Source organism: Lepisosteus platostomus, chromosome 12, assembly GCF_059453375.1.
Source record: "Lepisosteus platostomus isolate fLepPlt1 chromosome 12, fLepPlt1.hap1, whole genome shotgun sequence".
NCBI classification, from domain to species: domain Eukaryota; kingdom Metazoa; phylum Chordata; class Actinopteri; order Semionotiformes; family Lepisosteidae; genus Lepisosteus; species Lepisosteus platostomus.
In genome coordinates, this window is record NC_142622.1 from 31,783,530 (window position 1) to 31,803,161 (window position 19,632).

The following is a 19,632-nucleotide window of genomic DNA, read 5'->3' on the forward strand; positions in this document are numbered from 1 at the left end:
ACAGCATGTGACCAGTTGTATTTTCTTCACCATTCTCTTTATAACCAGAGGAATTATGCAATTGGGTGTTTATGTGTGAATTGATTTCTTCGTTTCATTTTACATGACACATACAGTATACTAGCCATATACAGTACCTACTGTATTTTTTTCAGGACCTGTTAAACTAGCTTATATTAACAGGTCTTTATTGGTACTGATGGAAGGTAGAAATAAAGGAGGTACTGTACTGTAGATGTTTGTGTTGTGGGGATGGGAAGAAAAAGCTTATACAGTAGTTTCATTATAGAACCAGTCACCATTCAAAAATTCTATGAACAGACATCTCTCTATTCCTGGAGTATTCCTGGTTTGTCTGATGCTGTATAAGGAGATTAATTGGAGCTGAACATCTGTGATCTGTGATTTGACCTCTGACATCTGCAATGGATGTTTAAGCCCTGCTATCATTACTGTTGTTGATGTTGTAATGTGACTGTATGTGACTAAGTCTTCATTTTTTAAACTAACAGTTTATTCGTGTATATATATTTAAATCCTACAGGTAATGTATTTTGGTGCCTACTGGACATTGTTCCCATAAAGAATGAAAAAGGAGATGTGGTTCTTTTCTTGGCCTCGTTTAAGGACATCACAGACACAAAAGTTAAAATTGCTCAGGACGATAAAAGGGAAGGTTAGTATAAACTCTATTACTGTACATAACATGTGGCATTTGCAATAATGAGCAGGATATAGTGTCTTCCACCAACAATTTGCTCACTGCAATTTATGCTCCCCAACTAAATAAGCTACATTACTGAGGAGCTATAAATATTGATTTTTGTAAAAATAAGAAGCTACAAGTGTATGTTTTCTCTGCTGTCTCCACATTTTCTAAAATATAATACTGTAGAAGTTTTAGTACATTTGATAATAAAGGTAGTTTAACTATCAGACTGCTCTTGTTTGTTTTTACTCCATCATCCCAAATTTTAATACATAAGTTTTCAGATACAGTATAAAAAAATATTTTAGAGGTGGTGTATTGGTACTTGTGGAAGAAAGGAGTACCAGAAAGCATGGTGAAGTTAGTTCAAGCAACCTATAGAGATGCAACTACAAAGATGATAACACAACAGGGAGAGACAAAAGAGTTTGAAATCACAGTTGGAGTACACCAAGGATCAGCACTAAGTCCTTTCCTTTTCATAAACATTATTGACACACTGACAGAGGAGGTAAGAACAGAAGTGCCTTGGGAACTCATCTTTGCTGATGATGTGGCACTGATGGCAGACTCAGAAGTAGAACTACAGGAGAAAGTGTTCAAATGGCAGAGGAGTCTGGAAAAGGGTGGACTGAAAATGAATGCAGAAAAATCTGAAATAATGGTAATGGAGAGAAGAGGAGATACTATGACCAATGTTGAGGAGACAAATGGAGGAAAACTGAAACAAGTTGATGACTTTAAATACCTTGGATCAAAACTGGTAAAGGGAGGAGAAACACTGGAGGCAGTAAAACAAAGAGTGAAAGCTGGATGGAACAAGTGGAGAGAAATAACTGGAATAATCTGTGACAGGAAAATTCCCAGAAAGTTAAAGTGCAAAATGTACAAGACTGTGATTAGTCCTGTACTACTATATGGAGCTGAATGCTTGGCAGTTGGAAAGAGGGAAGAGAACTTGATGAGAAGAACTGAAATGAGGATGTTGAGATGGATTCTGCAGATTTCAATGAAGGATAAGATCAGAAATGAAGAAATCCGTAGACGATGTAGGGTGGTGGATGTGGTTGAGAAGATGCGAGAGGCGAGGTTACGGTGGTATGGACATATCATGAGGAGGGACGTTGAGGAAGTAACAAAGAGGGTAATGGAATTTGAGGTGGAAGGTAACAGAGGAAGAGGCAGGCCTAGAAAGAGATGGATAGATTGTGTGAGAAAAGATATGGAGGTATGTGAAGTGAGTGAGGAAGATGTGCTCGACAGAGACAAATGGAGAAGAGCAACCAAAGCAGTTGACCCCAGGACAGTCTGGGACTAAGGCTGTGAAAAAGAAGAAGAAGAAGATAAAAAAATATTTTATGGTTGATTTTATTGTGTCCACATACTGTACTTTTGCTGATCTGAAAACTGAGATGAATACAGAATAGATGTGAGAAAACCACAGGATTCAGATTTATTTTAGGAGTTGTAAATCACATTTTGTTACTGCATTATTAACAAAGTTGCTGTATCTAAATTATAGCTGCTAATAATAAAGTTTTAGAACAAAACAGATATCTGACTTCATATCAATGCTGTGTTATGGTATTGTTAAAAATGTGGGGTTATAAAACTGGAAACAAAATAGGAAATGACAGAACAGATAAAACAATAAGTAATAAATTATCATAACCCCCCAACTTGGTTAAAGGCAAATTAGCTCTTTGTTCTTTGGCACAGCTTCAGTGAAAAGTTTAAAATTTCAGGCACACTTGGTTAAACAAATGGTCATTGAAAATGAAAAATCACATTCTAAACTGCATACAACATAAACACACAACACACAAGTTAATCTATTTACAAGTTTACAGACAAGGCGTCACAGAAGCCTTCTTCTAAACCACCAAGAATAAAACCCAGACCTCTACCAAGTATGCAAACTCATAAGGCCTATAAAAAGGCCCCAAAAAGAGATAAGCTGCCTTCTAAATTAAATTTGATACATCCTACAGTTAAATCTCCTTCTCTGTTGTTCTGTGCTCCGTCTTTTCTCCTAGACTTTTGACACTCTTAATTATTTACCAAGAACTTAATTAACTAAGGTGAACCAGATTTTTTTGATGAGTGAGTTTCAGACGCAGCACAACTACTTAAACGTCCCTTGGTTTATGAAGTGGAAATATTGACACTAGTTAGGTGTTACGCATTGTGTCTAGATTCCTAGAGACACCTCCATTGTCACCTACCTCAGCCTGTAACAATATTGAGACTACATGAATGTCTTAATTTAATGAGATTGCTGCTCTTCTGCTGAACTGCTACTGATAATTAATATATCACTGTGATGGAATAGTTAGTGTGTGTTGAAGCATGACTAATAATAAGAAATCACTTTCAGCTATAATTAAATAATATTCTAACCTTTACCTTTCTTTAAAGCTTAAAATGAATTTCTTCAGATGGTATTATACTACTAGTTGATAAGCTAAGGGAAATAAGATTGCAGCCTTACAAAGCAGAATAAAGCAAAAACACAGATTAAAAAACTAAGATCTCACAAAAACAAGAAACGTAGAGTGATTTGACCATTTTTTAAAGGTCAACATTTTGAAATCCATTTGATTCTATTTACTCTTCCCCAAAGAATGGTCTAATATCACTTAAATTGAGTTTCCAACTTTGATCATCCTAAGAATTACATGTTTAATAAACAGCAATCTAGTTTAACCACTTAATTTCTATGTGGAATTATGAATTTACTTGCCTGTTGGGAAATTCCTCAAAATTGTTAATTTATGTTCTTCCTTTTTTAAATTACTATAAAATACTAAAATGTGTGACACTGTAATCTCATTTGCATTACCAGATATAGGTTATTAGTCTTCAGAAGTTAACTACTCTACTACTGTACCTGCTCTTCCATTTTCAGTCTCTGGCTCACGGACCATTAGAACCCATGTGTAGAACACAAATAACAGTCACTTGACACTTTGAGACATGCGCATTTCACAATTCCAAGATAGACATACTGGCATTGTTCTACAAAAATTAATTTAAATTAGTAAATTAATTTAAAATAATTAAACATACTAAAATAAGAAAAAAAAAACAGATGGAAAACCCTGAATTACGTACAGTAGGTAGGCAATGTACTAGCCATTCTAATTTATTTAAAATACTTGTGCACACATTTTCAAGAAAATTGAGTTAATGTAATTCAGTTGTTCAGTCATTTTCTAATAAAACAAAACGAGCTATGAATATAAAGGAATAGTGTTATTATTACTTTGGTATTATCTCACCTGGCTGAGTAAATTATCTCAGTGCTGGCTGGAGATCAGTGCTGTCACATCCCCCCTCATTTATGAGGGATGAGCCAGGAGAAGGTGCTGCAATGGGGAAGTTCAGGCGAAGAGAGAGAGATGTTACAAAAGATTGGTGCAATGCTGTTGTGTTCAGACAGGGAATTTAAATGCATAAAAAAGTGGAAGAGAGAATTTAATTTCGCTAACACCCAAACTTTTGTTAAATAAACACAATTTCAGTTTTGCGGTTAAATTCTATTAATGATTTATTGAGCCAATGAATATGAGGGATAGCATACTTAATAAATTGGCTCATCTGGCTGGGGAAATGACAGCGCTGGTCAAAGATCAGTGTTGTTTAATCCTCCCAAAAGGATCCTAAAAATAGCGATGCAACAGAACACTGAGTGAAGAGTGAGTCAGTACAGAACATGCACATAGAATGAAATAATAATAATTAATAATTCCTTACACTTATAGACCACTTCTCTGGACACTCCACTCCAAGTGCTTTACAGGCAATGGGAAATCACATCCACCACCACAAATGTGCAACTACGACAGCCAAAGTGCACCAGTATGCTCACCACCCATCAGCTATCAGTGAGAAGGAGAACAGAGTAATGAAGCCAATTCATAGATGGGGATTATTGAGAGGCCATGTTTGATAAAGGCAGAGAAAAATTTGACCAGGACACCAGGGTTAATACTCTTCTCTTTTTGAGAAACACCCTGGTATTTTGAATGACCATGGAGATTCAGGACCTCGGTTTAACGTCTCTTCTGAGGGATGGAGCCTTTTTTACAGTATACAGTAGTATCACCATCCCTATACTGGGGAATTAGGACCCACACAGAATGCAGAATAGCAACCCCCACTGGCCACACTAACACGTCTTCCAGCAGCAATCTTAGCTTTCCCAGATACTGGCTTAGCTTTAACGGGTTACCAGTTGTAAGTTGCAGGGTGACATAGCTGCTGACTATAAATGAAATGAAATGAACGAGAGGTGCATTGATGCAAGATTGAGCATGTTTAAGTGGGTATATTAGGATATAGATAGATAGATAATACTTTATTAATCCCATAGGGAAATATGCAGAGTTTTGGAGGAACACTATTGGTGACTTAAGTAAATGAGAAGCAGGTATGATGCAGACTGGAGACTGAGTTTGAACGAGTAGATATGGATATGCAGTGTCAGTCTTGAGCTTGTTTACATGAGTAGATACTGTATGGATATGGAGCAATACTAATGGTGAACAAAGTGAATGACAGGCACTCAGGTAACAGAATGCAGGTCAGTGAATAGGTAGCAGCACCAGCAGGAGCAGCTGGATTGAGATTGGAACTCTTTGGAGGACAACAGAAGATGATGCACCAAACCTTCTATTCCAGAAGAGCAGAAGCGCACAGACGTAGGAGGAGAGCTACCACTTGCAGAACATTTTTATACAGAATTGATAAGGACATATAAGAATTGGAACCCCTAAAAGAAGAATACCATCTATGTATGAGACTGCAAACTTTGGGAGGGAGAAGAGTCGAAGAGTAAAGGGGAACGGAGACAAGGGGAACCCATAGGTGTTACACCTGGGGCCATGGTGAGGCACGGGCTGTAAACAAGGATGCCCAAACCCAGTACACACTGACCACATGCACTCAAACCCCTGGGATGGAGTGGGTGTTCAGCAACCAGTGGGCTCCTGCAAGAACAGTGTAAAGAAGGACTGGGGAAAGGCGAGAAACAAAACAACACATATAAGGTGGGGCAGAGAGAGTAGGAGTCTTAACCAGAAATGGGGAGAATGGTGGTAGGAAGGAGAGTGGAGCAGGTGCGATTAAGAAAGGAGAGAAAAAAAGGAAAAGGGGGAAACAAAATAGCTGCAGTTCATTGGAGTTGCTGGGATGGTTGATGACTTCAGCAGAACTGAAAGAAAAGCACAGATGATTTCTGTGAAGATTTTAAGATTTTTTATTTTTTTCTCAAACATCTGTTATTATTTAATACATTTTATATCCATTAAATATATATACTGTATATATATATTATTGCCAATATTTTTAAGAAGCATGAGGTGAACCAGATACAGTATTATAAATCAAGCAGCATTTGTAGTCAATTAATTTACTGTAGCAGTTGTTACACTTTCCTATTTTTAAGTTTTCAAATTAGAAAGATGTTGTTTTGTGGGCTAAGCAAATTTTTCACAGAGAGATAATTGTCAAGCTTAAGCTTGAAGTTTTCTATAAGAGGATACACCTAGAACAGCTTTTCATGACTGACCTCACAGGATATTAGTTGAAGGGAAATTCATTATGTGCCAAAAATAGATTTTGCGCTTCTGTTCTCTCCCTGGTGTGTCTGAGCTTTATAGATGATTTCTGTATGTGACCAGCTCCTTGGCCCAGATTTTTATGCATTAACAATGTATGGAATACTGGCCACAAGGTCAGACTGAGCATAGAAAAAGATAAATATGTTCCAGTGAGATTTTGTGATGCCTCTTCTCATATTAATTAAAATACTAGGTGGCTCGTTTAACAAATGCCGAAGGTTTTATTCCAACTTTCTATGAACTAACAGACACTAAGATGTATTATTCTTTTGTTACAAAAATATATATTTTCCTTTGTCCAAAGTTATATTTTTACAGTGCCTGGATAAATCAATGTTTTATATAGTAAATTCATGAGCAAACAAAATTTTGCATTTGGGAAAGTAGTACATCTACTCCATTTTTTCTATTTTGCTTTTCTTTTTAAATTAATTATTTTTAAATATACCGTAATTGTTTCTTTCAATATTGTTAACAAGTACTCTCTTTTGTTCATTTAAAAAACAGAGAAACACAAAGGGAGAGTGAAAACTGGCTCTCATTTCAGTTCAGCACGGATCCGAAGTCGAACAGTGCTCTATCAGATCTCGGGACATCTACACAGCAGAGAAAAGAAGAACAAAATAAAAATCAACAAAGTGGGTTTATATCATCTGTACAAGTTACTTGCAATGTCAGAAACAGCTGATCTATGAGGTTTTTTTAACGTACAAAAGAAAAAATATTAGCAGTATTTCTATTTCTTTTATATGTTCAGCCCATAGTAGGTAGTTCTCTTTCAATGAAATAGAAATCCCATTTCTTTTGTATGTAATGAACAGGAAACAAATCATTCAGAAAAACCTTTACACGAGCAAATGTATATTAATTAGTTTTTAACCAAGGCTTAATTTACTTCTATTTTCCCACTCATCATTGATAATCATGGAAGATGTATTGAAAGGGCTTTACAATTTGTGTAACAATATGCTTGTTTGTAATACATGAAAAACATCATACAATTTAAGATTTTTAATCACATTTATCTGTGGCCTGTGGACAGTATTTCAATAACTCTAAAATATTTAATATTTTAACAATTTACAGTATATTGGTATGACACACATCTCTCGACTTTAACCCTTTATGAAAATGTCTGTATAAAGCACAAGGCACACTTTGATTTTTGTGATGAATGAACCTCTTTCATATACATTTTACATTGCCTACTAAAAAACAAAATCAGATTCAAAGATTCTTCTACTACATCACATCACTCATTACATTAACTACTAAGTAGCTCTAGAGTTATCAAGAGTTCTGCCTTAAACCTTTGAGAACATTTTAAGACAAATTAAATTTAAAAGTAAAGAGTTTTATTGGCATGGATGACAAATTACACTGTTGCCAAAGTAAAATGTGTCAACAAAACATTTACAGACATTTAAAGTAAAAATACACTTTGTAAAAACAATAGCAGTGCGTTATTGCTCTGCCTTTATCATTTTGTATTAAAAAAACACTATGGAGTGTCAGATGCAATCAATGTATCATTATCACCACAAAATCCTATAATAATCATATTTGAATTATTAATAAATTATTATACAAAATCTGATTTCTTGGATGTTTACAGTATATATATAAAATGTTGTTTACGCCTATAGTAAATGTTTTCTGATAGTGTAGTGAAAGTCTGCTTGTTATTTACTTTTATTTTGTCTTAACAGAATGTTTTTGGAGATCCACCAGCACTTCCAGAGTACAAAGTTGCAGACGCCAAGAAATCCAAATTTATACTTTTACATTACAGCACCTTTAAAGCTGGCTGGGACTGGCTAATTTTACTGGCAACCTTTTATGTTGCTGTGACTGTACCTTACAATGTTTGTTTTATTGGTGATGATGATCTCACGCGAAGCACAACTGTCAGTGATATTGCTGTAGAAATTCTTTTTATAATAGGTAAGCCATACATTTTTAAAGTGTAAATTCTGAACCTAACACTTCAATTGTAAATTGAATCGATTCAATTGATGTCTGGGTGAGGCACCGCGGCGAGCACCTGTAAAAAGTCAACACTCTGGGAGAGGGGACGAAAGCACCAGTGTGAGGTTAGCGGGGACCAAAAATAATACAAAAAGAGTGGAAAAATAAACAGTATACCGCTGTGCCTCGTAACCTCCAGGCTGGGCTCACCATATTTAATGAGGTCCCGCCTGGGAAAAAAAAGGACCACTAGCACAGGGGTGACTGGTTACCCTATTTAGGGGGTCCAGTCTGGTAGAGGAGGGCCCATAAGGCAAAAACAACAATAAAAGTTGTGGAAAAGGAACAGCCTGCCCCGGTGGTACAGCACAGTGGTACAGGCGAAAAAAAAAGAAAAAGAACACCTAACGCAGATGCAATCCCCTCCAGGACTGTTGGTGTAAACCCCCCCTTCCAGGGGTGTCCTTGCTCGTCCTGTCGGGGGGTGTCCAGTGTGCTATTATAGGACCTGTCTAGCTGTGGCTCATCATTTACAAGCCAGGACAGCTTGGACTACAAAGACGAGATGTCGCCCTTCTACTTGGGCTCCGCCTCCACACTGGGCACATCCTGCGTAATGCCACACTAACTTTTTTTTCTGTTCAACAGATATAATTTTTAATTTTCGTACAACATACGTCAGCAAATCTGGGCAAGTTATATTTGAAGCAAGGCTGATTTGCATTCACTATGTCACAACGTGGTTCATCATTGATCTCATTGCTGCACTACCCTTTGATCTTCTCTACGCTTTTAATGTCAGCGTGGTGAGTATTTTTGTATTAGTGACATTTAACATTGGGCTATTAGAAGCATTGAATAATTTTATAAAATCTGGAGGTTTGTTAAGAATATTCATCATTATTATTATTATTATTATTATTATTATTATTATTATTATTATTATTATTATTATTGTTGTTGTTGTTTGTGGTGGTGGTTGTGGTGTTGGTTATGTTGCTACTGTTACATGGTGTCAATGGAAATTGTTGAATTAAAACATTTTCAGTGATCAGTTATAATATCATTAGTGATAGAAGGAAGCTATACCCTTTAAATAAAATCCAAGCAACTTTGGAAAGTATTACTCCTGATTTTGTATTGCAATATTTCTTTTGGATGAGGGGAAGCAATGATTATGTAACATACCTACTGCATCAGTAGCAGTTCAGGAGCTGCAGTGTACAGCAGTTTTATTTAAATAGGGCTGCACTACTTTGTAAAACCACCAGGTGGAGCAGTGAAAGCTTAATGTGGTGTGTGGAGCATTTGGGCTGTCGCCAGAAAATGCCTGGTTTCAAATCCTGGTCAATGCTAAGGGACAATCTTTTTCCAATTACATAGTTTAATGTGTATACTGTTTTAAACTAATAAAAAAGTAGGTATATTTTATAAAAGCAAGATTGCTTAGTTGGATAGGAGCAACACCTGCTCCACGGCCGAAAACGTTATGTTTTCTTTCTTCTCTTTTCAGCATGGAATAAACCTATTACTTGTTCCTTTGCAGCCTACGCATGCTGAAGCAGCTACCCACCTGAACTATATATAAAAAAGAGTCTGTTATTATACTGTAGCTTGTGCCTCTTTGAGCTTTACATCCACATACAGATAAGTAAAAAGTAAATTTTGGTAGCTGAAAATAAAAACAGTAGTTTAACGTAATATATACCTAATCTACACACAGTAGATGGTAGTGGTAGCTAAATATAAAAAGTACACAACAGTATTCTATACCTTCTTCATAAATATTTTATGCATCAAAGTCTTTGGTGACTTACTGTACAGTGGGTTCTGGTTTTAACGTCCTTGTTCTAACATTATAAAGTTTGTATACTGAACATCATAAAAAGTTACAACGTTTTATCCTTTTCTAACAATACGTAGTAAGAACACCACTTGCTGTTATTTAAAAAAAAGTTGTACGGATTTAATACCACTTGATAGTAATATTGATATGGAATCATGTAACTGAGCAGCTAAAATATCACAAGTGGATGTTTTGGAAACATTTTGACAAAAAAATGTGTCCTTATAATGGTAACGGGCAGTGGCAGTGTAATGTAGTGTACTATACCCAGGCGGTTAGCCCGATTTCTGAAAGCCCGATCAGAGAATTACTTTTGCTTTGTTATTACATAGCCAAATATACAAAAATAATCCACTATTATAGCTTGTTGTGAACGTGATGTGCCTCTTTCAGGTTTACATCCGAATTGAGAAAATCAATATTTTGCCTTAATCCAAACTTCAGCCGCCAGTAATCAGCCAACAATTTAATTTTAAATTTAAAACTTTAAACCAAACTTTATATTGTACTGTATAGTACTGCACACTCCGAAGACTTACTGGGAGATTGTTTCTGGCAAAATTGGTTCCAGCATTAATGTGTGTGTATCTGAATGAATTATTTTCAGTGATGGTTTTGTGATTAAGGATTTCTTCAGAGAATTCTTTAACTTAAACAAAGAAGGGTTATTTTTACAATTGCCAGTAACTGAAGAACAGCTTATCAATATTTTGAAACTGTACCATGACAGTGACAGTGACAATGTTACACCTTTAAGTGAGCCAACAACTGTTTACTATGTTGTGTGGCTCTGCGGGTTATAACTGAAGAGTTATAGAGGAGACACATTGTCTCTTTTTATAGCTGTAAAAATATTCAAATTTAAATGCAATACGGTATATATTATTAATAATATTAATAATGAATGACCATGGACGAGCTGCAAACTGAAGAGTTATAGAGAAGATACGTTGAGTCTTGTCTTTTCTTCTTGGAATTAACCTTTAGAGCAATCCTTTTGGCTATATATTTTACATAGTCAGATGTGTAAAAATAGTTTGTTATTATACTGTAGCTTGTTGCTAATACGATGTGCCTCTTTCAGGTTTACATCTGAATTAAGAAAATCTATGTTTTGTCTTAATACAAATTTCAGCAACGTGAAATTTAATTTTAAAATTTTGATTAAGAAAAATATTTGGACTGGTAGCATGGTCTACAGTAATACTACCAGCTGTATAAATATACTGTATTAAGATCCTTAAATTAATATTTCACACACACTATACTGTAGTGGCTTTGAAACTATACGGTATCATACAGTATATAGAGTATATGAACTCACTGCATTTCATTGCCATGTGCGCTACTGTTTCGGTGTATCTGTGGATCTGACTTCATGGGATCCGAGTGTGTGGGACAGCGGGAGGTTAGACCCAGGGGGGTATTTCGCTTATACTATGAATAAGTCCCTGAGGCATATCGTCCAAGTTTCTGAATTTGAAAATTCAGAAAAACAAACCTTTATTGAGTTGGCACGAGAGAAAAGGGTACCTTTTCAGAAGTCGTGTACTGAAGTCGTGTACTGCGTAAAGTAGGTGAATTTGACAGCTTATGTTTCTTAAAGAATTTAAAATCTATCTGACTGTACTGTAGATCCAATGTAATTGAGCAGAAAGTCACCTTTCTCTCACAAGCGGCTGTTACAACAAAAGTTTGGTGCAAAAGGGATTTATTTTTAAAAAAGTGAATAAGTGACTGGTACGAATACAGGATACAATAACACACAGGGAAAAGGAACTTGAGCAGTGCCAAAGGAAAGAAAATAACAAAACCAAATGGATCTAGCTAATACAGTGAGGTCTAACCTAACTAACCCAAACAAACAAAAATAAAAGGTCTTCGGAATCTTAAAGTGCCCTAACTTCCCTACACTGATTTAACCAGAACCAGAATACACACGTGGCACATGCCCCTAACCTAGTGTGTCTAGACAGAAAACACACCTACGTGTGCACAGTGTAACCCGATAACCTTACCTATTGCTTTTCCCCCTGGTGTACAAAAAGTTCACATATACACGTATTCACATATTCACATATTAACTATAACATGACATGAGTGAACCACTTGCACGATTATGGGAAAATGGGTAATACCGAAGAAAATACACAAACAAGGAATAGAGTAACAAGTGAGCACAAGCAAGATTAAAAAAGGAGAGTAACAAGTGTGGGCAAGGTAATAACAAAACACAGGTAATAAAAACAAACAAACGAATCTGAAACTAACAACGAACAAACACGAACACTAGCGAGCAAATGCAAACACATGCCAAAGCTAACCGAAGTTGAGCCAAAAAAAGCTGACAAAGCCGAAAGCTAACCAAAGTTGTAAAAACTCTCGAGGTCGTAAATCTTCGTTATTTAAACTGTCGTTCTAGTTGCTGATTGGTCTGGAGTTGATTGATGGTGATGTCACAACTTCAATGATGGTACAGTGATGGACCAATGGGGGAGGGGGTATCTGAATATAGGAAGCGGAACAAACAAAACAAAAACACAGACATGCACGGGGACGTAACACAATGTCACACGTTTCACGATGTCATAATTCAAACTTTCCTCTAGAGAAAGTGTAGAACAAACTTCCTGAGCTTTGCCAACTAGTCTACACTGCAATAGCAGTGACCAGACCTCCTTAGGCCAGCGAAAAGATGGGGCAATTAGCTCGAATGCACCAAAGTACGTATCGACTTCAACTCCATAGCCAATGCCATAGCAGGTTTAGGCTGTCATTTGTTGGCAAAGTTATTTATATCTGAAGGCTCCTGTCTCAAAAATAGGCATTTTAATAAGAAAGCAAAGGTTCTGAAAACCTCAACAAAATACAAACAGTCTGAAATTGTTATTATTAATAATCAAATATTATTAAAAGTGATCAGATATGATCTTATAGTTTGGTTTCAGTGGTGTTTTTAATATTGCTTTGTTATTCTCAATTATAATTGTAATATATACTATTTTGTTTTAAGACTTGTTGTAAAGGCTTTTTTTCCCCATTCAGATGCAGTACTTAAATTTGAATTAAATTAAACCAGTTGAACTGTTTTTACTCCCACTGTTGACAGTATTCACATTTGCTCATTCATATTTTCAATTTATTGAACACATGGTGATATATAAAAATAAAATATCAATATAATTCATATATTTAATGCTTTATTTATTTTTTTAATGAGTCCTTATTAGTTAAAAGAAAAATGTGTGCATTGACAAGGAATCAAACACTGACCTCCAGGTTGATAGGCAAGTACCTAATCCACTACACCAAAGCATCATTTAGAGACATAGCTGAAACAGACAGGATATAATGTTTGCAATGTAATCACAAGTGAATTAGTCAAATAAATTGATTTAGATGTTTACAAAGAAAGTGGACTACGGTAATACTTTGAGTAATATAAATATATTATATTTAGATTCTTAAATTAATATTGTTATTAATTTTTATATATTATATTCCCTATTAAGCGGATTCTAAAAGGTATGTTTTTCTTCTGTGATAACGAGAGCAATTATTTATAGAAAAGGTTAAAATATTATAGCTTTTTATAAAGTATATAAACTTAATATAGTCAGAAAGAGCACGTCAAAACTTTTCCAAAATAACCACAGTAAGTAACCAAGTGAAAGACTTTGATGTATAAAATGTTTATGAACAAAGTGGAATAGCCATATCACCCTGCAACTCACAACTGGCAACCCACTCTGCTCTCCTCCCCACTGATAGCTGATGTGTGGTGAGTTGCCATCGCATCATCCAGGTGGATGCTGCACATTGGTGGTGGTGGAGGGGAGTCCCCATTACCTGTAAAGCACTTTGAGTGGAGTGTCCAGAAAAGCGCTATATAAGTGTAACCAATTATTATTATTATTAATACTGTTGTGTACTGTATTTTTTTATTTAAACTACCACTACCAGCCATTTACAGTTTGTATTATATATTTATATTCCTAAATTAATATTGCTTATGATGTTCATAGACATTATGCTTCTTTTATTTTTATGCTCAGCTACCAAAATGTCCCTTTAGTTGTAAAATTCAATATTAATATTCCATATTAAGCAGATTTAAACATGCACAGTAGACAGATTAAATGATGCAATCGTTTCACTAACAACTAATCCATCACAAGTGCCACCTGTCGATCATTTTGACTAGTGAATCACGTACTGCAGTAGCCTGTACCTCGAAACGCGCTGTACGGGGTTTTACTGCGCATTTTGAATGGCTACATCTGTACATAAAACAACACCATGTACTGTACAGTACATTGCCTATTAAAAGCCTTCACACATCCGAAGAAGGCTCCACAGCTGAAACATTGTGTTTCCTTTCTTCTCTTTTCAGCATGGAATAAACCTTTACTTGTTCCTTTACAGTAGAGTGTGTTTTTCAGATACAGTATCTGAACATAAGCCAGGGTTATTGTATACTGTACTTCACAAGAAGGTCCTGTACTTACCAGGGATTCTGTGGCAATGAATATTTTTTTCCCAAAAGTGTTGGTTTTTACCTCAATTAACAAGGAAACACTGCAATTTCATGATGCTGCAGCTACTGTACATGAACATGTGCTTTATCAAGCTTGATAGGTGTTCGGAATTTGAGGATGCCTGAAAACATTTACTGAATCTGTGCTAAAACATCTGTTCTTGGTAGACAAGATGGGATGGATCCTAGTGTTACTGTACCTGTCACAAAAGAATGTTTTTATGAAGAGAAGTCTTATTATATAACTTTGAGAGAGTGCAGCCCCACAAAACCCCAATGCTTTCCCAGCTACCTCATGCAGTGTGGTATAGAGAAAAAAATATATTTGTGGGATAAAACTTTAAACAATGGAGCAAAGTTGAGCGCATTGTCAAATTGAATCTTCCATTTACTTGATAAAGAACAGTTTTTCATGTCTTGTTGCTGATCTAAAACTTAAGAAAAACAATTACAGAAATGAATTCAAAATGTACTCCAATTAATGTTTTAGAATTCCAGTGGATTACCACAACAGATAATGGAAGAGTTTCACAACACAGTGTAGTCACAGTGTAAGCATGTCCTAATTCAAGGTAAAACAATCACACTACTGACTGTACAGTGGATATAAAAAGTCTACACACCCTTATTGAAATTGCAGGTTCTTGTGATGTAAAGCCAGATATCAAGATAAATCATGTCAGACATTTTTCCATCTTTAACGTGACCAACAAAATTCAAGAGAAAAACAAATAGATAATTATTAGGAAAAATAATTGAAATTTAAAAAACCTATAACACCCTGGTTGCATAAGTGTGCACAACCCCCCAACTAATACTTTGTGGAAGCATTTATTACAGCAGTAAGTCTTTGTGAATAAGTCTATCAACTTTGCACACCTGGACTTTGCAATCTTATCCCACTCTTCCTTGCAAAAAAGTTCAAGCTCCTTCAAATTGCCAGGGGATCTACTGTGCACAGCCCTCTTTAGGTCATTCCACAGGTTTTCTATGGGCTCAGACTGGGCCAAGACATTGATCTTCCTTTTCTGAAGCCATTCCTTGGTTGACTTGGATGTGTGCTTTGGGTCATTATCATGTTGAAAGTGAAATTTCTCTTCATCTTCAGCTTTCTGATTGAGGCCAAAATATCTTGATATTTGGAGCTTGTCAATATCCCATCTATCTTGACTAGAGCCCCTGTCCCAGCTGAAGAGAAGCAGCCCCAAAGCAAGACGCTGCAACCACCATGCTTCACAATAGGTATGGTGTTCTTTGGATGATGGGCTGTGTTGTCTTTACGCCAAACATATCTTTTAGAATTAAGGCCAAAAAGTTTAACCTTAGTCTCATCTGACCATAAAACATTTTCCTACATGGGGTGACAAGATGGGCTTAGATTTTCTTTTTTGTGAGAAATGGCTTCTGTCTTGCCACCCTACCCCCGTATTGCAGAATACGGGAGATTGTTGTCACATGCAAAGAGTGACCAGTACCTGAAAGAAATTCCTGCAGATCCTTTAATGTTGCTGTAGGCCTCTTGGTAGCCTCCCTTATAAGTTTTCTCCTTGTCTTTAGACTTTAGAGGGTCATCCTGATCTTGGCAATGTCCCTGTGTCTCCACTCTGTGATGATAGTCTTCACAGTGCTGCATGGTTCATCCAATGCCTTTGATATTCATTTATACCCCTCTCCTGATCGGTACATTTTAACAATAAGAACAATATGACTAACAATAAGATCCATGTTTTGTCAGTTCCTTGTGGACCATGGCTATTCTAGTAGGATGCAACCACGAAATGTTAAGTAACCAGGAAATCCTATAGGAATAGCTGATTTTTATTTGGGGTTAATCAGAATCACTTTCATTGATGGCAGGTGTATGCTACTTACCTTTGGACATGATTTTGATTGTGATTGGTTAACTCTCAGCACAGCTACAGCTCCCATTATAAAAGGCTGAGCACACTTATGCGACCAGGGTGTTGTAGGTTTTTTAATTTCAATTATTTTTCCTAATAACTATCTACTATTTGTTTTTCTTGTGAATTGTTTTGGTTACAAGGTCACAGATGGAAAAATGTCTGACATGACTTTGCAGGTTTTTGTGATGTAAAGCCAGAAATCAAGATATTTCAATAAGGGAGTGTAGACTTTTTATATCCACTGTATATCATGCCCTACCAGCTTAAAAAATGTATCCACGCTTGATTAATGATTTGCTGAGGCATATGTGAAACATTTTACTGGTTTGTATTTATTTTGGATATTAAAATCATTTGTGCATTATAATTACATTAAATCTCAGTGACACTTGATTGAAGCTGACAGTTACAAAATAAATTGCGAACATACAGTATATTTGCTTACATTATCCATGTAAAACTGCAGCAAGAGATACTGTGAATTCTGGCTGGCCTAGATCTTTCAAGAGGACATTTAGAAAATTTTCAGCAATTATAGGTCAGAGCCATGGTCCCTTGGGTTTTCAGTACATATGTGGACTACCATGGGAATATATGACATTTCAGTAATAGTCTAAAAATAATCTGCTTTTTACATGTTGCACACTGTCATTTTTGTGTAGTGCTAGGGGTTGCAGATATTATAGGAAACTTCTGCTGTCATTTTGAGCTAGTAAGATTTCATAGTTCACAATCTATGACAGAGGGAGGTGACAGAGCCTTTAAATGCCTCTCTATTATAATTCTGAAGAACAGGTAATCACGGAAATCAGGGATTAGTCTTTTCATGATATGGTGCTCTAATTATATACTTCAAAAAAAGGAGAGGAACGTAAGCATGCTTGGTAGTGTATTGACTTCAGACACATTGATGCAATCAGGTCTATGTTCGAAGCATATCACACAGTGCATATAATATAGTTGCTGCAGCTCTAACTGGGAATAAGTGGTTTTCTGCTCATGGGATAATGGTTGGGTATAAATAAATGGGGACTATGGGGATATATATTATATCAATATTTCAGAAGTTCAGAGGTAATTTATTCAGGCTCGCACAAGAAAAAAATGACATGTCTATTAAGAAGGTTTTAAATTCCAAATTTTCAATATTCAATTCTATGAGCTAAAAAGCACCTTAGAAATTAAATGACCGTGGTGCAGCTGTCATGTGTTCGAAACAATGTGGTTCCTTTTTAGAGACTCATGAATAATGCCAATAGTATATGATAAGCCTCACTCTCCAAGGGTGTGAACACAGAAGTGCACAGTATGACTGGTAGATGTAAAGTCTAGACAGCTTGTTTTTTCAGTCAAAACAAAAAAAAAACAGGAAAGCACTGAAAAAAATCCCAAACCGCACTAGTGTTGTGCGTTGCCTTTATGTACCAAAGAAAAGCTTAATTGCTCTCATGTAAGAATATGAATTTCTAAACCCATTACAGGCAGGCTGCTATGTGGTCTATAGTGGCAGAGCGTCTGTAATTGCAGCTCATTCTTAACCTGGCCTGCCACAACCTGATACTTTTCAAATTTAAATTAAGAATTGCCCATCATTGTGTGTTATAAATCCGCCTAATTTGGAATAGCCAAAAGTTTTCATATCTCTACGCAGTCCCTTACAGGAGGTTCAGTACACCCATTGGTGTCCCTCACCAACACGACAACAAGCCAGCAAGTGCCTGGGAGGCCACACAGGTCACTGTCTTCACTGTCACCATGCGCTGAAAGAGCCTTGTCTGAATAATCCCAATCTACTTTTTGCAGTGCTTATGCAATTTGGTGCCGCTGCTTAAATATGTTAATTAATAATTAATAATTGCTTACACTTATCTAGCACTTTACAGGTAATGGGGACTCCCTCCACCACCGCCAATGTGCAGCATCCACCTGGATGATGCGAAGGCAGCCATAGTGCGTCAGACCGCTCACCACACATCAGCTATCAGTGGGGAGGAGAGCAGAGTAATGAAGCCAATTCATAGATGGGAATTATTATTGTCACCCAATGGTGACATGACCCAGACATGACAGGCAAACACCTTTACTGGTTAAACTCAGCCTTTTACCATTTGTCCATCGATGCTCTTCAGAATGTGAAAGTCCTCACATGAAGAAAAATAAACTAAGGTTTGCAAATGCCATGTGTTAACTTTTGTAATTTGCCTTAACAAAAATACATTGGCTAAAATAAAAAATGACTTTCACATTAAATTAACGCATAATATTAACTTCAGCTGTGACTAATTAACACTATTATTTAAAAAAATCTGCCTGGAAGGAAAATTAAGGCTGGTACTTGGTTATATATGTTTTATCTATGAAGTTTACATCAAAAGTTTGTTACTGATTTTCATCTCCAAAGGCAGCTTTCATCTGTCTATTTCAATTTCTTAACTTGACTATTTACAGGACACTTGATTTGACTTTGTATCTGGTATAAAATTAAATCTACCAACTACTGTCCTGGAACTTATTAAATAGTTGTGCTTTTATGACTAAATGTACTTCTTCTTCTTCTATTCACATTTGTGATTAATTCACCAAATATCTCAGGTTTTGTTTGAATTTATGTGACATTACTCAAAGTAAAAAAGGTAAATTATAACAAGCATACAGTAAATGCTTTTATTTTCTGATTTAAAAAATACAACTATTAAATATTGTTGTTTTATGTTGAAGTGTATTTTTTATTTCTTTGCAAAGGAGTTGGTCTTACTTTACACTTTCAAATTAATTGATATTAGACCCAGCTCATAATTTGTAAATCTTAGAATAAACAGGTGCTTCTTCATGACCTAATTAGTATATTTATATACTTGCCTTCCACATTATTAATAACATTGTAGGTAATGCAGCTGTGTGTGTCAAGGTTTCTTCACTTTAACCAAAGGTTATTTTATAAATTAATAAATCAAGTGAAAAAAATAAATAGGAATATTCCATCTATCATGATATGATAATGACACAAATAATGTGTGCGATACAATATACTTTATTTTGGGTTA

General features: G+C 35.8%; 1 protein-coding gene across 1 annotated transcript in view; it reads left to right on the forward strand.

The window, feature by feature from the left end:
- kcnh8 (potassium voltage-gated channel, subfamily H (eag-related), member 8) overlaps window positions 1-19,632 on the forward strand; it is a 136,282-nt gene that overhangs the window by 68,559 nt on the left and 48,091 nt on the right. Inside the window, exons 3-6 of the mRNA XM_088601635.1 lie at window positions 545-676; window positions 6,841-6,971; window positions 8,043-8,277; window positions 8,950-9,107. Coding sequence (XP_088457761.1) covers window positions 545-676; window positions 6,841-6,971; window positions 8,043-8,277; window positions 8,950-9,107 — 656 coding nt within the window. The remainder of the gene's footprint in view (window positions 1-544; window positions 677-6,840; window positions 6,972-8,042; window positions 8,278-8,949; window positions 9,108-19,632) is intronic.